Source organism: Pipistrellus hanaki (assembly GCF_964339955.1).
Source record: "Pipistrellus hanaki genome assembly, chromosome: X".
Classification (NCBI taxonomy): domain Eukaryota; kingdom Metazoa; phylum Chordata; class Mammalia; order Chiroptera; family Vespertilionidae; genus Pipistrellus; species Pipistrellus hanaki.
In genome coordinates this window covers 93,249,949-93,268,435 of record NC_140524.1, presented here as the reverse complement: position 1 = coordinate 93,268,435, position 18,487 = coordinate 93,249,949, and the positions used below count along the sequence as shown (strand labels likewise).

At 37.7% G+C, this 18,487-nt stretch overlaps 1 protein-coding gene across 1 annotated transcript in view; it reads left to right on the top strand.

Annotated features, from left to right (window-relative positions):
• Positions 1-17,856, top strand: part of PHEX (phosphate regulating endopeptidase X-linked) — a 196,474-nt gene extending 178,618 nt beyond the window's left edge. Inside the window, exons 18-23 of the mRNA XM_084869560.1 lie at positions 1,845-1,975; positions 6,013-6,078; positions 7,103-7,207; positions 12,082-12,158; positions 14,429-15,820; positions 15,912-17,856. Coding sequence (XP_084725686.1) covers positions 1,845-1,975; positions 6,013-6,078; positions 7,103-7,207; positions 12,082-12,158; positions 14,429-14,531 — 482 coding nt within the window. The 3' untranslated portion in view covers positions 14,532-15,820; positions 15,912-17,856. The remainder of the gene's footprint in view (positions 1-1,844; positions 1,976-6,012; positions 6,079-7,102; positions 7,208-12,081; positions 12,159-14,428; positions 15,821-15,911) is intronic.
• Positions 17,857-18,487: the final 631 nt, after the last annotated feature.

The window sequence follows — 18,487 nt, the reverse complement described above, 5'->3', positions numbered from 1 at the left end:
CTTTCATGTCTGTGATATCTCCGACATCCTTTCCTGGGTGCCTACCCAGGGCCAAAGACCCTTTGGTTCTTCTCCTGGACAATTCTTCCTGTATTCCCATTAGTCCTTACTTAGCCACATAGGCTTTGTGCTGTCCTGGTCTTTCCTCCCTGTTAAAATCTAGCTGCCTTGTAGTCACCTGAATACCCAGAGCAGTACTTTCTGGCTTTGCATGCTTGGTTTATCTGAGAGGATAATCTAAGAAACAAAAGCCAGTACTGTTCTCTTGGTTTTGGGTCTTTATTCCTAGGAAATTTAAGTAAAATTCTTCCTCAGAATCTTCTAGATGGCTTCAGAATTGTCCCTCAAAGGACAAAATCTAATGATGGCAATTTCACTCTGTAATCAGCACTTAGAACAGGACATTGTACATATAAGGACATGCCCCGTATCTGTTTTATAATTGGTTGGTTAGTGGTTGGAGGACGGTGACTCCATACTCTTCCAGAGAGGATGGTAGTGGCATCTAGCCTCATTGAAGAGCTTCAGATTATTCCAATTAACATATTTTTAAAAATATATATTTTTAATTGATTTCAGAGAAGAAGGAAGAGGGAGAGAGAGATAGACACATCGATGATGAGAGAGCATCATTGATCAGCTGCCTCCTGCACAACCCCTACTGGGGATGGAGCCTGCAACCAGGCATGTGCCCTGACCAGGAATCAAAATGTGACCTCCTGGTTCATAGGCCGATGCTCAACCATTGAGCCACATCAGCTGGAGAAATTAACACCCTTGCTTAGGGAGCTTTCTTTTATGCCCAACAAAGAGTTCTCTGCATAATCAAATTTAAACTAACCCTAGCCGGGTTGTTCAGTGGTTAGAACATTAACCTGCAGAACGTAGGGTCATGGGTTTGATTCTGATCAAAGGCACATACCTCGGTTGCAGGCTCAATGCCCTAGTACCAGTTGGGGTGCGTGTGGGAGGCAACCAATCAATGTGTCTCTCACATTGATGTTTCTCTCTCTCTTTGCCCCCTCCCACTCTCTCTAAAAGAATCAATGGAAAAAGTATCCTGGGATGAGGATTAGCAACAACAACAACAACAACTAAAGTAAACCAATAGTAATCTTGAGTGAGTACAGAAGATAGTTCAGATACACCCAAACCTTTTTTTAAGGGTTTTAGAAAGTGAAGAGTGAGCCTGTAGAAGAAAAAAAACAAAACATTTCCCATTATGTTTTGGAGGTTTCCATTCTTGTTCCAAGTTCTCTTTTTAGAGCAACCTTCCTGTCATAGCAGGACAGATGGGCCTTCCATCCACACAGATGGCTGTGGAATGATTCATAACACAGGTTTTAGTGTCTCTCAGTTCCCGGCAACTGGGAGGAAACACGTTCCTATAGGGTTGAGTCAGGGGCTGCGGTCACAGGGTGTGAATGACTCATCAGGGCTGTCCCTATGGATCATTTGGAATTTCACTGGTATGTTTATTCTGACTCCCTCCATGGCCTTTCTGAATGAAGCCATCATTTCATAATGCAGAGAAGATTTTGGGTCGTATTAGGTGACAACAGAGAATCCAAGATTGGTTAAGAATGGCGCATGCCATAAGCTGATGAATCTTATTAAAATGCTCTTTGTTGCTTCGAAGGAAAGAACCTCCTCAAACCTCTTTGTCCTTTTTCCTCTTTTACAATGAACCCGTAACACTGGAGGGAAGGTGGGAGCAGCTCCCAGGAGTAGTCTCTGTTGCTTGGGACTTCTTTTTCAAGACCTGTTGAAATGAGGGATAGGGAAGATGAAGAAATTAGTTTCCATAAATAATACAAATATGTTCTGACTTTCCTTTTTGCTAGGTAGAAAATATGATAAAAATGGAAACCTGGATCCTTGGTGGTCTCTCGACTCCGAAGAAAAGTTTAAGGAAAAAACAAAGTGCATGGTTAACCAGTATAGCAACTATTACTGGAAGAAAGCTGGCTTAAATGTGAGTATGACAGTGGTGAAGGGGGCATATTATGGATTTTTTCTCCTTGGTTGTTAGCTTGCTTTAGAGTCTAGACTAGGGGTGTCGAACTCAATCAGAGAAGGGGCCAAAATCTAAAATCCAGCCTAAATGGCGGGCCGAATGGTTTACTGAAACGTCATAAACTGACAATGTCATAAACTGACAGCAGAGTGCAGTGATGACAGCGCGGTGCGGGCCACATTGCAAGGCCTGGCGGGCTGGATTTGGCCCGCGGGCCTTGTGTTTGACACATGTGGTCTAGACCATTGGTGCTCAAAGTGTGGTTCCCAGGCCAACAGCTTCATTCTCCCCAGGGGAATTTTTAGGAATACAAATTCTTTTATTTTTCCAGTTCAAGATCGTATCAAGATGTGCTGCGTTTTGGAGAGTAGTTAAAACCCAAGTATCTAGCAGTACGAGGGATTTTAGGTGTTGACTGAAAGAAGCATGGGTTTACTTTATAGCCATTGGTTGCCACAGGATGGCAAGGGACAAATTCTAACTTTTAGTCCTGAACAGGATAGCTAGTCACCCATAACATTTTTAAAAAATTTAGTTTATCGAGGTGACAATGGTTAATAAAATTATGCTTGTTTCAGGTATACAATTCTGTAATGCATAATCTGTTTGTTGTATTGTGTGTCTACCACCCCAAGGGGTGTCTCCTTCCATTACCATTTAACTCCCTCTTTACCATCTATCTCCCCTACCCTTCTCTTTGGCAACCACCTACTGTTGCTTGTGTTCATGAGTCCTTTTTTTCTTAGCTTAATCCCTTCACCTTTCTCACCCACCCCCCTTCCACCTCCCCTCTGAGAGCTGTGAGTCTGTTCTTTATCTATGAGTCTGTTGCTGTTTTGTTAGTTGATTTTGTTCATTATATTCCACATATAAGTGAAATCATATGGTACTTGTCTTTCTCTGACTGGTTTAATTCACTTAGTATAATATTCTCCAGATCCACTCATGCTGTCGCAAATGGTAAGATTTTCTTACTTTTTTAAATAGCTGCATAGTAATCCATTGTATAAATGTACCATAACTCTTTTATCCACTCATCTACCGATGGACACTTGGGCTGCTTTCAGAATTTAGCTATTGTAAATAATGCTGCATTGAACATAGGGGTGCATATTTTCTTCCAAATTAGTGTTTTGGGCTTCTTTGGATGTATTCCCAGAGTGGAATATCTGGGTCCTAAGGCCGTTCCATTTTTAATTTTTTGAGGAAACTTCATACTGCTTTCAACAGTGGCTGCACCAATCTACACTCCCCCAACTGTGCATGAGGGTTCCCTTTTTCTCCTCGTCCTCTTCTACACATGTTTGTTGATAGTAGCCGTTCTGACAGGTGTGAGGCAATGTCTTGTTGTAGTTTTAATTTGTATTTCTCTGATTCCCCTCTGCTTTTTTTTTATACTGAAACAAAGAACAGCAACCTTATAAATAAGCTGTCCACCTCTTGCAATGACTAGATAAAATGATGTAGTTTTCCAACAATTCTTGCTCAGATATTTCCATGAAAAATGTCTAAGGTATGATCCCACCCTAACCAGTAGTCAAAATTATCAAGAGCCCAGCTAAACTATTTCTTCACCTGGAAGAATAGCAGTAGTGTCAAGGAAGCTCTGCTGAGAGAATCAGTAGCCTTATTTATTTTATTCTCTTAAAAAATTTTAATTCAGCTCTGATTGGTTTGGCTCAGTGGATAGAGCCTTGGCCCTGACTGAAGGATGGCGGGTTTGATTCCTGTCAAGGGCATGTACCCCAGTTGCAGGCTTGATCCCCAACATCAGTCGGAGTGTGAAGGAAGCAACCAATTGATGTGTCTCTCACATTGATGTTTCTTTCTCTCTGTCTCTTCCTCCCTTCCACTTTCTCTAAAAAACGATGGAAGAATATTCTCGGGTGAGGACTAACAAAAATTAGCTTTAATTCAGTTTATTTAAACTGAAAACAAAACAAAAACAAGTTCACTCATTTCCCTTACCCCCACCCTCTGACTCTGACAACTATCACTCTGTTTTCTTTATGAATTCAGTTTCATTTTTTTTTAATTCCACATGTAAGTGAGATCATATGGTATTTATCTTTCTCTGTCTGACTTAATTAAGTCTGACTTATTTCATGTAGCATAATACACCCTATTGTCCATCCATGTTGTCTTATATGTCAAGATTTTATTATTTTTTGTGGCTGAGTGGTATTCCATATTGTGTGTGTGTGTGTGTGTGTGTGTGTGTGTGTGTTTCAAATCTTATTTATTCATGCATCTATCATCAATGGTCATTTAGATTGTTTCTACTGCAGTGAATATGGGGGTGTATGTATCTTTTTGAATTAGGATTTTAATTTTCTTTGGATACGTTCCCAGAAGTGGAATTAGTAGATCATATGGTAATTCTATTTTTAATTTTTTGGAGGAGCTTTCATACCATTTTCCATAGTAGTTTCATTAATTACATTCCTACCTAAAGTATACAGGGGTTCCTTCTTCTATACACCTTTCCAACACTTGTTATTTCTTGTCTTTTTAATAGTAGCTATTGTGGTTTTGATTTCGATTTTTCTCATGATTAATGATTTCAGTATCTTTTCATGTACCTATTGGCAATCTATATGTCTTCTTTGGAAAAATGTCTATTCAGATCCTCTGTCCATTTTTAAAAATTAAATTGTTTTTTGGCTATTGAGTTGTATGAGTTCTTTGTATATTTTATATATTATCCCTTTATCTGATACACGATTTACTAGTACAATTATTTTCTCTCCTTTAGTAGGTTTCCTTTTAATTTTGTTGATGTTTCCTTTGCTGTGCAGAAGCATTTTAGTTTGATGTAGTCACACTTGTTCATTTTTGCTTTTGCTTTTGGTGTCAGATTTTAAAAAAAGAGCACTGTTAAGGGCTCTCACTGTCTGTTTTCTTCTAGGAGTTTTATGGTTTTAGGTGTTTAAGTCTTTAACCCATTTTTTAGTTAATTTTTGTTTGTGGTGAAAGATAATATGTAAAGCTGGGGTGGTAACTTTTTGAGACTGAAGCTGGGAAGGTCCTGGGTGATTATAGAGATCAATGTTATCTGAAGACTTTTAGTTTGATGTAGTCAAATACAAATATTTTCATTTATTTGTATTGCCTGGTACTTGGGTGATTGGGCAAGCATGAAAATAAAGAGTGGATAGGATCAATGGCTTGAAGGATTAGAACAGGGTGTATTGTTTCCTTTTGCTACTATAGCAAATCACCACAAACTTTGTGACTTGAAATTACACAACTTTATCATTATACAGTTCTGTATGTCTGACTCAGGTCTCATTAGGACTGCTTTATTTTCTAACTGCTCTAGGGAAGAATCTGTTTCCTTGCCTATTCTAGCTTTTACAGGCTGCCTACATTCCTTGGCTCATGGGCTGTATTGGTTTAGATTGTTCTTTGTCATGGACTATAAAAGGGTTTAAGGAGCAATCTTCAAATGTTTAGAAAAAGTTCTTCACCGTGCTCGGCTAGTTATCATACATATTGCAAGCCTTGACCTTTGTTCCCCATGAAAACGACTCTCCTTTTAATTTTTCTTGGAAATGGGTGAAGGTAAACTGGTGATGGTTGGTCTGAAACTCTTGTTCCTATGTGATGGTAAGTTTTTGGAAACATGAACACACTGAAAAGAATACTCACATTATGTGAGTTAATCAGATAATCTGTCTATTGACATTTTTATTTTTCTCCATTTAGACTAGAGTCATTGAGAATATTTTTTTTAAACATTTTATTGGAGTTGGTTAAATGGGTGAGAATAAAGAGGTTAGTGAGAAAGAAATGTGTTGCATAATAAAATAGAAATTATTATATTCAGGAGCACCTTGCTGGGGTTAGTTTTCTATCTCAAAATATATTATGACTACTTCTGACTTATTGAATGTAATTTTCTTTTTAAAATATGGCACTTTTTATTGCTATCCTATTTATGCCTCTTGCTGAATGATAGTTGGCTGTGAAGCACTCTTTTTTCTTTTTCTTAGGTAAAAGGGAAGAGGACCCTGGGAGAAAATATTGCCGATAATGGAGGTCTGCGGGAAGCTTTTAGGGTATGTACTGCAACATTTGCTGTGATTTTTAAAATTAAGCTTTAAAACACTGTATGGGTACATCTCAATTTACAGCATAGTCATGTTCTTGAGGAGTTAGATTTCTGTAAATTCTGTGAATTTCTGTAAGTAGAAATATATTGCCCCATTGACTGTGTTATACTCTATTATATGAATAGAGCTACATTTCTTTTTAGGGTGTAAAGTTACTTCCTAAACAATAATATTTATTATTAAGAATCATGTACTTAAAAGATAGTTTTCAGATACATAATAAGATATATATATATATATATATATATATATATATATATATATATATATATATATGTAAAATAGTATCAAATCAGGCTACAGAAATCTCCTGGGGGCTAGGTTCATATGAGTTTTCCTTCCTTATAATTTTCTCTTAAAATATCAAACTTACATATTTTGACCGGAGGCTAGTGGTTCTCATATAGTGGGCCAGGTAAGAATCCGTAATAATGCTTTCATCATCCACTGATTTGTGGTTAAACAAGAAACATAAGGGTGATATGGAAAGATTTTCATAAAGCTAAATCCATTCAATGTAAAGACCAGGGTGTTATTCCAAGATTAAATCCTTCCTCTATTATAATTAAAACATATTTTATTTCTACAAGATGATGGTTATTGAAGATTATTGTTTTCCAAATTGGCAGTATGTTGACCCCAAAATCTATTTCCATTGGCTTTGTCATTGTGCTTGATTTGTTTGTTCCCTGGTAGGAAGAGAAAGAACATTTTCCCCCAGGAGGGGTAGTTATTGAGCACTTTGGCCCTACTGCTTTGCTATTTATTGAATGTAAGGTCTTTTGCAGGTGAACCTGCCTCACTGTTAAGCCATACAACATTGATTTGCATTTCCAGGTTTGTTTTCTTAAAGGAAACCTTGACAAAATACAATTTGCACATGGTAGAGGCTATATTTACTATCTCTGCACTGAATGGGAAGAGAAAAGCCATCATTGTAGAGGATCATTCATTTTGTTTCTCTCACCAGGCTTATAGGAAATGGATAAATGACAAGAGGCAGGGAGTTGAGGAGCCTCTGCTACCAGGTATCACATTCACCAATAACCAGCTCTTCTTCCTGAGTTATGCTCATGTGAGTAGAACCAGCAAGGGGCATCAAAGATGAAATATGGGACTTTGGCTTGCTTCCTTGATCAAAAGTTTGGAACAAAAATTTAATAGCATAACTTTGATTTTAGCTGAAATTTTATCTTGCTGCTTGTTTTCAGGGTAAATTTCATTAAAAAATACTTTTATTGATTTCAGAGGTGAAGGGAGAGGAAGAGAGAGATAGAAACATCAATGACGAGAGAGCATCATTGATCGGCTGCCTCCTGCATGCCTCACACTGGGTATCTAGCCTGCAACCTGGGCACGTGCCCTGACTGGGAATCGAACTGTGATCTCCTGATTCATAGGTTCACACTCAACCACTGAGCCATGCCAGCTGGGCAAATTTCATTTTTTAAGTGTTCTATGAGACATAAAGTTTTAGCTGATTATATTTTAATTGGATGCATTTTTTACATTCAGTATTATTTTGTGTTAGTTTCAGGTGTACAGCATATTAGTTAGATAATCACATACTAGATAAAACCTTGTCCATGATATTTCCAGTACCCACCTCGACCACATATAGTTACTACAATATTATTCACTATACTAGAGGCCCAGTGCATGAAATGCATGCACTGGTAGGGTCCCTAGCTGCTGTCGGCTGCCAGCTGGGTACTCCTTCCCTTCTCCTACTCTCCTGCCACCATAGCCGCTGCCCTGATCCCCCCCCCCTCCTTTCCTTTGAACTCTCGCTCGAGGGGACAATTTGCATACTACACTTTCATTATATAGGCTTCCCTATGCTGTACTTTATATCCCTGGAACTATTTTTGGACTACCAATTTGTACTTTCTTAATCCCTTCACCTTTTTCACCCAGTCCCCCAACTATGAGACACAATTAATTGATTAAATCAAAGTTTATTGGCTTTTTTTAAAATCAAGGGTTACTATGGTAACTCACTTGGTATTTGTGTAATATAGCCTGACTTATCAATGTTACTATTTAATACTATTAATAACCATTTCTAATGACTCATTCATTGGTGTTCTCAACTGTCAAATGAATATCTGATGACTGTTAGAGCTTAAAACAACAATAAAGTCAAGAAGAGTCATGTAACTCTTTTGTGAGTTTAATAGGCTCTCCGAGCAGAAATAGAAATGCACTAAAGGCACAATTCTGAGTTCCAGTCTTTGGCTAACGAAGCAAGTGCTAATTCATTGCTATTAACTATTTTAGTGGTTTATGTCACAAATGTGTAGGCCTCATGTTCAAAAACTCAGAGATGAATTGTGGAAGGTTCTGACACATGGCCTCAAGTGGGCAAATGTGTATCTATATGCTCAACACTAGATAAGAGTTTTCATCAGTGCAACCTTTGGTTCCTAAGTCTTAGTATTCTCTCTCAGTAAATTCATACATTCCCATGTCTCCTTCAGTTAACTCTGGTTAAATGACTCTCACCTGTCTGGGGTCTTTTATTTCTAAAAGCTGGACATGACAGCTCTCAGTAAATTATCATTTACTGACCCAATATCAGCAAAAGTGTAATCATGAACAAAATGACTTTTCTTTTTAGTCTTCCCATTTCTTTTAACATACCCCCAGTCTTTGGGTCTTCCTGCTTAGAAAAATCTGGATTCTTAGGTCTTATTTGATTTACCTATCCTTGTTTTTATGACATACGCCTCCAAAGTTAGATGTTTCTTTCTTTTACCTGCTCTTCAGATTCAGCTTCTCTTTCTCCCCATTACCCTATTTTGTCATCTATAGGCTAGGCCTTCATCTTTTCTACTCTGGATTATTCCATCAGCATTATGGCACATTTCCCAGACTTTGGCATCTTTCCAACACTGTCTATCTTACATACCACTGAAATACCACTTTCATTTCATTACTGACCAGCTGAAGAACTACAGTGGCTCCCAAGTCCGAATGCATTGAGGCCAAACACTTTCAGTTACCTTTCTAAAAAGTTCTCCTCAGTCTTACCCAACTCTCCCCAGCAGCTCTTAATGCCCACAGCTCCATAAGACTCATCTTTTGCTAGGAAGGTGGCCTTACTTCCACCCCATGATGCCATGCTCACTACTGTCTCTTTGGCTTTGATTTTGATTTTCTTTCTATAATGTCACCCTCTGTCTACTCCTCCCCCTCAGATTATTGAATCCCATATTTATCCTTCAGGATCCATGTCAAGTTTCACCTCCACCACACCATCCCTACACTTCCACAAGAACTCCAGTTCTCATTTTTGTAAATATCCAATTCTGTTATACTTACTTCAGTACCATGTAGTTGAATATTTAAATGTTCTCAAAATATTGAAGACTTCTAGTTTAACTTCACAGTTAATTTTCTGGATCCTTACATTTCTTATGTATCACCATAGCACCCAGCAAAGATCCTGGGTATATTGAAGACACTTGATAAGTATAAGACAAATACAGTTCAATGAAGGAGTCTTTGTTATAGGTCAGTACTGGGTCATATATCTAAAATAAGCACATACACACATAGCCAGAACATTATAGAGCTGGGATTAGCAAACTAGGACCCAAATATGGCCTGCTGTCTATTTTTATAAGTGCCATTTTATTGGAAAACAGCCATGCACTTTCTTTTACATATTGTCCATGCCTGGCTTTATGCTACAACAGCAGAGTTGAGTAGTTGAAAGAGATCTTATTGGTCAGAAAAACCTAAAATATTTACTATCTCTCCCTTTACAGAAAAAATTTGCTGGTCCCTACTCTAAATTACAAGGTCCATCAGTTCTTATTCAGGTTCATACTTACTAACTTAAGGTCCATCTTAGTTACATTCTAGTTCACAACCGCTCCTTGTAGATGAATGAAGTAAACTGATAGCAACATTAACAGTCATACTTTTGAAATGTCCTCAAATAAAATTCCAAACCATATCTGATTTTTTTAAACTAAAGAGATTTAGGAAACATGGAAAACCACTTTATATCACTAATGAGAAAATTATCTTGAAGCTTTTCCTACTGACAGAGTGAGGAGATTTTAAATATTTTGCGTGTTGAAATATGTCTGCTTATAGGGAGCAAAGTTATTTTCCCTCCTAAGAAGGTTCTAGGAAAATTGTAACAACCATAATGTGTTTTTAGCACTCTCTTAAATGATGTAGGAAGCAAAGACAATACTGTACAATAATCCTATATAATAAAAGGCTAATATGCAAATCTACCAAGCGGCAGAATGACTGGTCACTATGATGCACAGGACCACCAGGGGACAGATGCTCAATGCAGAAGCTGAGCTTATGACTGGTGAGTGCAGCTGCCTTGGCAGTGCTAAGGCCCCTCTGGGGAGGTCCGCCTGCTGAGTGGGCCTAAGCTGGCAGAAGGACATCCCCCAAGGGTTCCCAGACTGCAAGAGGGCACAGGCTGGGCTGAGGGACCGCCCCCATGCACAACATTTGTGCACTTGGCCTCTAGTATAAGAATATAAGAAATATGGAGTGCCAGAAACAACTTCACAATAGCTAGTTTCTGAGGAAATTAAGGAATCATATTAGAAAAAACATCTTCAAAGTTAACTTTAGAACCACAGAGACTGATGGTTTATCTTTATGAAATGTGATAGCATCATATCGTCTTTCCTGCTTCCTATATCCCCATAGTTCCTGTGACCTGCCAATTTCTCCCTTCAGATCTTTTTATCTTTCTACTTCTTTCCATTCCCATTTCTACTCATTTCGTGGATATTCATTGGGAACGTTCCTGGGCCCATATATAAATAATCTTCTAACTAGTTTCTAATTTCCTTCTATATTCCCCTGACAGATACATCTTTCTAAAATATGATTTTATCATTTACTGCTCATAATTATGCTTCGGTATAGTTTAAACACTTTAGGATATTGGTCAGAATTTCAGAAACCTGGCACCATCACCATCACCCCTGGTCTCCCATTGCCGCCCATTAGGCACCACAGTCCAGCCACGCTGAGTGTCTTGCTCTTTTTATTTTTTCTCAAATATGTCTTTGCTTCCCTTTTCTCTTCCACTTTAATCACCCCCAGTCATATTCATGTGTCCTAGTTCTTTTCATACTTCAAGACTATATCATGCTTCAAGACATGCTTCAAGTCAGGATTAAGTAGGTTATGGTACAGGGACAAACTAAACAAGGGAAGTTTATTTCTTGTTCATGATCTGTGTCCAACATTGGTCATTAATGGGCCTCTGCTCATAGTTATTACTCAAGGACCTGGGTTTTAGAGTCTCTATCTTGACATGTGCTTCCATGGTCACCACAGGAGTAGGAAAGAAATATGAGGAAATGTGCCCTGGTTCTTAGTGTAGCATCTTAAATTATTCTGAAGGCTCTTAAAACTTCTGCCAGTTTTTAAATCTTCTCTAGGAAGTGACATATATCACTTCTCATAGTTCATTGGTCAGAGCAAGTGATATAGCCATGCCTAACTTCAAAGGAGATGGAAAAGTGTCCTCTTATCAAAGGGTTGGACTAAGGTAGGGAAGGCAAAAACCTGACTTCTCATGACTATGCTCAATAATGGTGGTTGATTCATTTTATTGAATCAAATATGGTTACATTTAATAAGGGCTATTCCAAGCATGATATTAGTTGAGTGAATACATTGGTTGATTCCTGGGCATATATAGTGTTCTCTTGATTTATAGCATTTGTCTGGAAACCTTCCTAATTTACTCAAATTGTAGAATTATTTACAATGATAAATCCTACTCCGGGGATTAGAATAATAGATGTTACTACAGATTAAGGTTTTATCTGATTTACTAAAACTGTCATCCATTGAGTCTAAAATTACTCTTCAGTATAATTTGGAGCAGCTAAAGCAGTAGAAAATGTGTAATTGGAATGGAAATGTAATTACCAGTACGCGTTTCTCTTCTAGGTCAGGTGCAATTCCTACAGACCGGAAGCTGCCCGAGAACAAGTCCAGATTGGTGCTCACAGCCCTCCGGAGTTTAGGTAAAAGGGAAAATGGGTGACACTAGTTTTTAAAAAAATTTTTTTTAACACTAGTTTTTAATGTGCATCTCCCCTCCTCCCCTGTGCAGCCACCTCAGTGCTTTACCAAATAGGTGATTGGAACCAAAGCCTGTATTGTGAATTGTGATATCTCCATTTTACGGGCAAAAATACTGGCCAAATAGAAACTGGTTGGGCCCCAAAAGACTCTTCTTAGACAGGATGTGATCTTACTGTGCCTTAAAACACTGAGAGCTCTGGTTTATTTTGTGTTATAGAGTATACTATTTAATGCATCTGATTCTTTATGCAGCCGACCAGCAAACATAAACGAGTGCCCATTTTCTGAATAGCTCTGAGCACAAAGGAGGATATATGGTCATATTAAACTATTATAATTCACATTTAGAGTCAAAAGCTCTGTATTTTGGCTTTTAGTTTGAATTTTATTTTGAAACATTTGCTTACATATGAAGGGAAAAGGATTATGAGTAACAATCTTATTTAATTGCCAAATGTATAAAATATTAAGTAAAAATAAAATTAAGGTTAATATTACTTAGCCTGTGCTGGCTGTCTAGCATAGTTTGAGGGAAATTTTCTATAGTAGGGGACAAAAATTATAATGGGAAATATAGGAAACCTTAACTATATTCATTCTTTGCTTAGAACATTATATCTGTATGTTTTTATATTTAATGTTTAAATGAGTCCACTAGCATATTGCAAGAAAATCATCTAAAATTTCTCCTATATTTTAAAATGTTATTCCTAAAACCTTGCCTTAAACATGCTTCAGAAATTGACTATAAATTACCCAATAGCATACAATCTAATCACTGTGTTAGAAATTCTCCCCCACTAGCCTAAACTGTCAAGAATGCTGACATTCTCTAATGGACTAAAATGTGCGCCCTCTGACAAATGCGGTAGATTAATTACTCAACAGATAAGTTCTTAGAAAGGAATGTCCTTTTACTAACTAGTTGCCTATAATGTTGGATTTTAGCCGATAATTTTGCAGAACATACTCACTAATTAGCAACTAAATTCTATCTTTAACACTTACACAGGATGAATCACACCATGAAATATCCATCCCTACCTACACACCTCAGCTAAAACACAGGAGATTATGGGGATGCTTTTTGGATATTGGCCATTATGTTCATTCAGATGCTCATAGGTAAAGAAGTCATTAGGGAAGAAATGGTCAGTGACTGAGAATGCTGAATCTTCAAGTCAGCCCTTTGAACATGCACTTGAGTCAGAAGTAAACGAAGAGGGAGTTTTCTGCTGGCTTATCAGTGATATTTGCAATAAGTGTATATTTTGAGTACGGTGTAAATCACACAATGGAAATACCACTTCCACAAGGCAGTTACAACCAGGGTGCTAAGTAGGAATCTGCAGCCTTTATTGCAGTTGGGGGAACTTTCAAGAACCCCAGATTTCAAAGTTAATGCCAGTAAAAATACTCACTAATAACTCTTAGATACCATTCATTGGTTTGTTGTTATATGAAACAGATTCTAGATACATATGAACCTTCAAACATAATAGGAATTTAGAGAAAGTTTTTGTGTAGAATGAACGGGTTCTTTAAAGATAGCAACAACATGGTTGAATCTTACGGACATAAATATTGAATAAAAGAAGTCAGTGACAAAAGAGTGCCTACTGTGTGGTTCCATTCATATGAATTTCAAAAACAGGTAAAACTAATCTATGGCTATAGAAGTCAGACTAGTCGCTATCCTTGGAGGTGATACTGGTAGGGCACACTAGGGAGCTGTCTAGGTGCTAGAAATATCTCATGTTTTGGTCTGAGTGATAGTAACATGAGTATGTTGTACACATTTTACATTTAAGACATGTACGCTTTATATCATTTATACCTTCCCCCCAAAGATAAAAAAATACTGAAGCTAAGTGTCGATAAATTCTACAGTTTATAGGCATTTGTAAAAGTTTAGGATTATACAATCTTATACTCATTATATTGTAACTGTAAATCCTACAGTTTATAGGGATTTGAAAATATTTGGAAGATGAACAGGATTGTTTGCCTGGTATTGAGGAGGTGCTGGTTCTAGCCTCAGCTCTGCTAAATTTTTTTGGAAGTTCACTTAAACATTTGGGGCTTCAGTTATCTGCCCTATACAGAGATCAAGATACTGCAACGTCCCTTCTAACAATATGCTGCTACACTTTTAATTAGAGCCTGTTGATATATAAGAATTAAATGACATTAAATATCTTTTTTTTAGGGTCAATGGTGCTATTAGCAACTTTGAAGAATTCCAGAAAGCTTTTAACTGTCCATCCAATTCCACGATGAATAGAGGCACGAATTCCTGCCGACTCTGGTAGCTGGACTGCTGGTGTACGCCATCCTGAGAGAGCTGTACAGCGCCAGCAGAGGCTGCACTGAGCATGCACGTCCTATTACGTTAGGCCTATATTCCCCTGAGGACCTTTATTTTTCATGCATCTTCATTATTTGGGTATTGCTTGGATCTAGACAGTACATTTTCAAAGTTGTAAGGCTTTAAAAAATGGAATACAAGAAGTGAACCAAGCATGTTTCTTCAGAGAACCAAACCAACAAAAATCTCTAGGATACTTTTGTTAAAATGCTATCTGCTGAACTGTTGCAATTGTCCATTTCAGTGTGTCAGCCACAGCTAAGTGGTACATAGCATTGTAGTCTACAGCTTTGCAGGGGCCTAAGTAGAATGTATCCAGAAAAAAAATTCTGTCTTTTAAACTTTTAACCCTAAATGATGACATGTTCTTGGATATCTGGGAGGTTTTCCTGCTCTGTGTAATGCGTTACTAGATTTTATGTATTGTCATTACCCAGCATTTATTAAATCTTAGGTAGTTACCTTATAAATATGTTTTATCTTCATATTATAATTTTTGATGACATTCTTGATTTAGCTTTGGAATCTATTGGGATGAAAATGGCCTCACAGCTTGTATCCGATGTAGCCGATTGCCCTGTTCAAGTCGGCATGAACAAGGCTGGGAGAAAGGCTACTTGGTAAAGGACTTGAGTTTATCAAGTAGGGAAAAAGGATACATCCTTAAGTCCCAGAGGAAGTCAAAACTCTTACGTAACAGGGACACTAGGAGATGAAATCTCCAAAATTTGATGCAGTCTGCTCAAACCTCAGTGATTATGTCTGTCTGTCAGACACTTTTCTTTAGTCCAATTGCTGTTTGTCTTGTTATCCTCCTCTATGTACATCCTCCTGTTTCTAAAACTAGTAGGCACCAAATCAGTGCTGTTTGAATTTCCCATCGGGAACAGATAGCTTTCATTCCATTTTAGCGCAAAGGGCCAAACACTACACTGAGGAGGGCGCGAAGTACCCTTCCGTTTGGGCTCAGTTAATGTTAGCTCTCACTTAAAAAACCTTTTTGAAACATTTCTTGATTGAAGTCATTTTCGAATCTATTGATTAAATGTAAAATTCTTTGCATAGTTCAAATAAACATTTTTATGCTTCAAGTCTTCTTCTAAAGAGTCTGTAAGGAAGAGCCGTACCGTTTTGATCTTCAGAACTTTATCCTTTCAAGTGAACTCTCTCTTATCAGTGTGTGTGTGTGTGTGTGTGTGTGTGTGTACAGGATAAAATCATAATGGCCTTCAAGTGTGTGTGTGTGTGTGTGTGTGTGTGTGTGTGTGTACAGGATAAAATCATAATGGCCTTCAAATGTAAAAAGAGGGATGGCTATTTTAAGAAACCGGAAATGCATTTCCGGTTTCTTAAAATAGCCATCCCTCTTTTTACATTTATTCATTGTATATGTGATTCTGGATTATTTGGGCCAATGGGAAAATCTCTAAAGCAAAATGACAAATTCAGACCGACTATAGGAGGCCATTTTGCAGCCTTGTGATTTGTCATCCTTTTAAAAAATATATGTGAGTGTGTGGCATGTCCTTTTGTAACCATGGGAACTTCTAAAGGGAGAAAAATGCAGGGGCACCATCATGAGGAAAATAATTATACTGTGTTAGTCAGAGGAGAGTGATTTTCCCCTTGACTTCCTCCTCTCCGAATGGATAAACTTCTGAAGGGCAGCTACCTTTTCCGCCTCTTAACTATGGCTTACTACGACATTAGTTTGTAATTTTAAAAGCAAGCACTCGTAGGTTAGGGGTGATGGAAACATATGTCCCTGTTCTCTAGAAGAGTCATTCTGATGTGTTTTAGACAGAACAACATACTCCTTGTTTTATTCCTGTTCTTGGACATTTAAAATCAGCTGAGGGTTGTTATGCTTTTAGGGAAAAGCATTTTCCTTCGACATTTGTCTTTTTAAACTCCAAATAAACACATTCCTGCAAAGCAGAGGCAGTGTTTGATGAAAGCACATAATTTTGACTTTGAAAGTGGGAATTGTTCGGTCACTTGTTGGTTTAGAAAAGCTGATTGGTGACCACTTGGGAGCCTCATAGTTTCTAAATATGAGCCTGCCTTGTTCTCGTTAACTCTACTTGATATAACTCAGTTACACTGAAAGTTGTAGAAAGGATGGCCATTATTAAAATAAAACGAAACCAAAGCATTAGTACCAAGTCATGACTACTAGCTAGAACAATGTACTAGTAGGATTGTATTTCTAAATACTCGCTTGTGTTTAAGTTTTCAGATTACACTCTGGTTGTCCCTTCTATTCAATACAGGTTGCTAAAAGAAGTCGACAGAGGTTAAGGGGTGAAGGTAAAATGCATTGGAAGGGAAGAAAACAAGTTGGGAGAAGCTGGCCTAAAATGTGATTCTGAAGAGAAGGCAGTATTTTGGCAATCCTCACTAAGCACATTCACTGAAGGAAAGCCATAAAGTTTTATAAAAAATAATTATGGTAAATTAAAAGGAAATTAGATATTGGATCTCAGACTAGGACTGCCATAACACACTTCTCTGATTCATATACCAGATGTTCTGCCAGTGAACTATTTCTGGGCATTGGAAGGAGTTAGGTTTTTTTAATGAAAATCTGGATTAGTCAAGGATTTCATGTATATAAAATGGTATTGTTTGGGCTTACCACCATTGCCCAAAGTTTCTTGAGCTTTTCACCAACCACACAGCAATGGCTTCTTATTTCCATTTTTTTTCCTTTTATGAGATAGATTTGGACATGATTAATGCAAGCTCAGGATTCATAAATTATCCTGAAGTTTATTCAGTGCCTTTCCTCAATGGAGCTCAAAGCATAGCACATAAATTTTTATCTGATTTAGCCCTAGAGCATTGCTAAGAAGCAAGTAGGAGCTATGGCTTGCCATACAGGTTATGCTCATGCCGGACAAGTGGAAAAGTTTGAAACCACTTGTCAAGTATTCCAGAGTCAGAAAAGGCCGAGCTTTTGTGTTTTGGCTGCTGACCTTGGCATTAGCCTTCATCCCTTAGCATACCCATCTCTAAATACGCTTATTTTATAGTATATCTATAATCTCAGAATTTGATAGGCTTCATCCTTGATATTTTTAGCATAATGTCTCAGTTGCATATAAAATTATAGAAGGATATATGGTTATATCATACAATAACATTCTCATCGGCAGTGGCTGTGCCCCACTGGTTAAAGAATGATATTCTTGGATGATGCATTTTCTATCTAAATGGTCATTGTATTTGCTTTCCATGCTTGTGAAACAATGTGAACCATCATTTTAAGGACAATAAAAAGTTGAAAAAATTCTGTTTCCTCTTATTTTAAAGAATACTAAAATATATTACATCTATTAACATATTTAGTTCTGTTTTAGACAATAATATTTGCCCATAAAGTACACAAAGAACTGTACTAAAGTAGGTTTCTTGGCTTAGAAAAGTGGGTTTTGAATGCAGTAACTTTATCCACAGACAATGAGAGACTTGCGAGGTCATCATCGCATTTTCTTCCAGGACGTAAGTCAACACGTGTGGCTGATGGCTTATGCAATAATATTCCGATTGAGGAAAAAAGAGGCTTCTGAGCAAGTTATCAACCACCACAGGGAAAATCCCTTTTACTGGGCACCCTAGCCTTACCTTCGGTGTGCTTTCTTTTCTAATTAGCTGTGGTTCTCTAGGGTGGCGGCCTTCATGCTACTGGAGTCTCTTTGCCCCATGCAACTTGCAGTTGTAAGTGCTGAGCAGTTTCTGTCCCCTGGCGACCTCTGGTCAATGACTCAGCGGTGCAGTACAGCAAAAGCTTGACTGCTTTACCCTAGTCCAGACAAATCCAGAGGCATATCACAGCATTCACACTAATTTCTCTGGTGAATTTTTGTGTTTAGCTGTCAGTGCGCGTACAGAAAATGA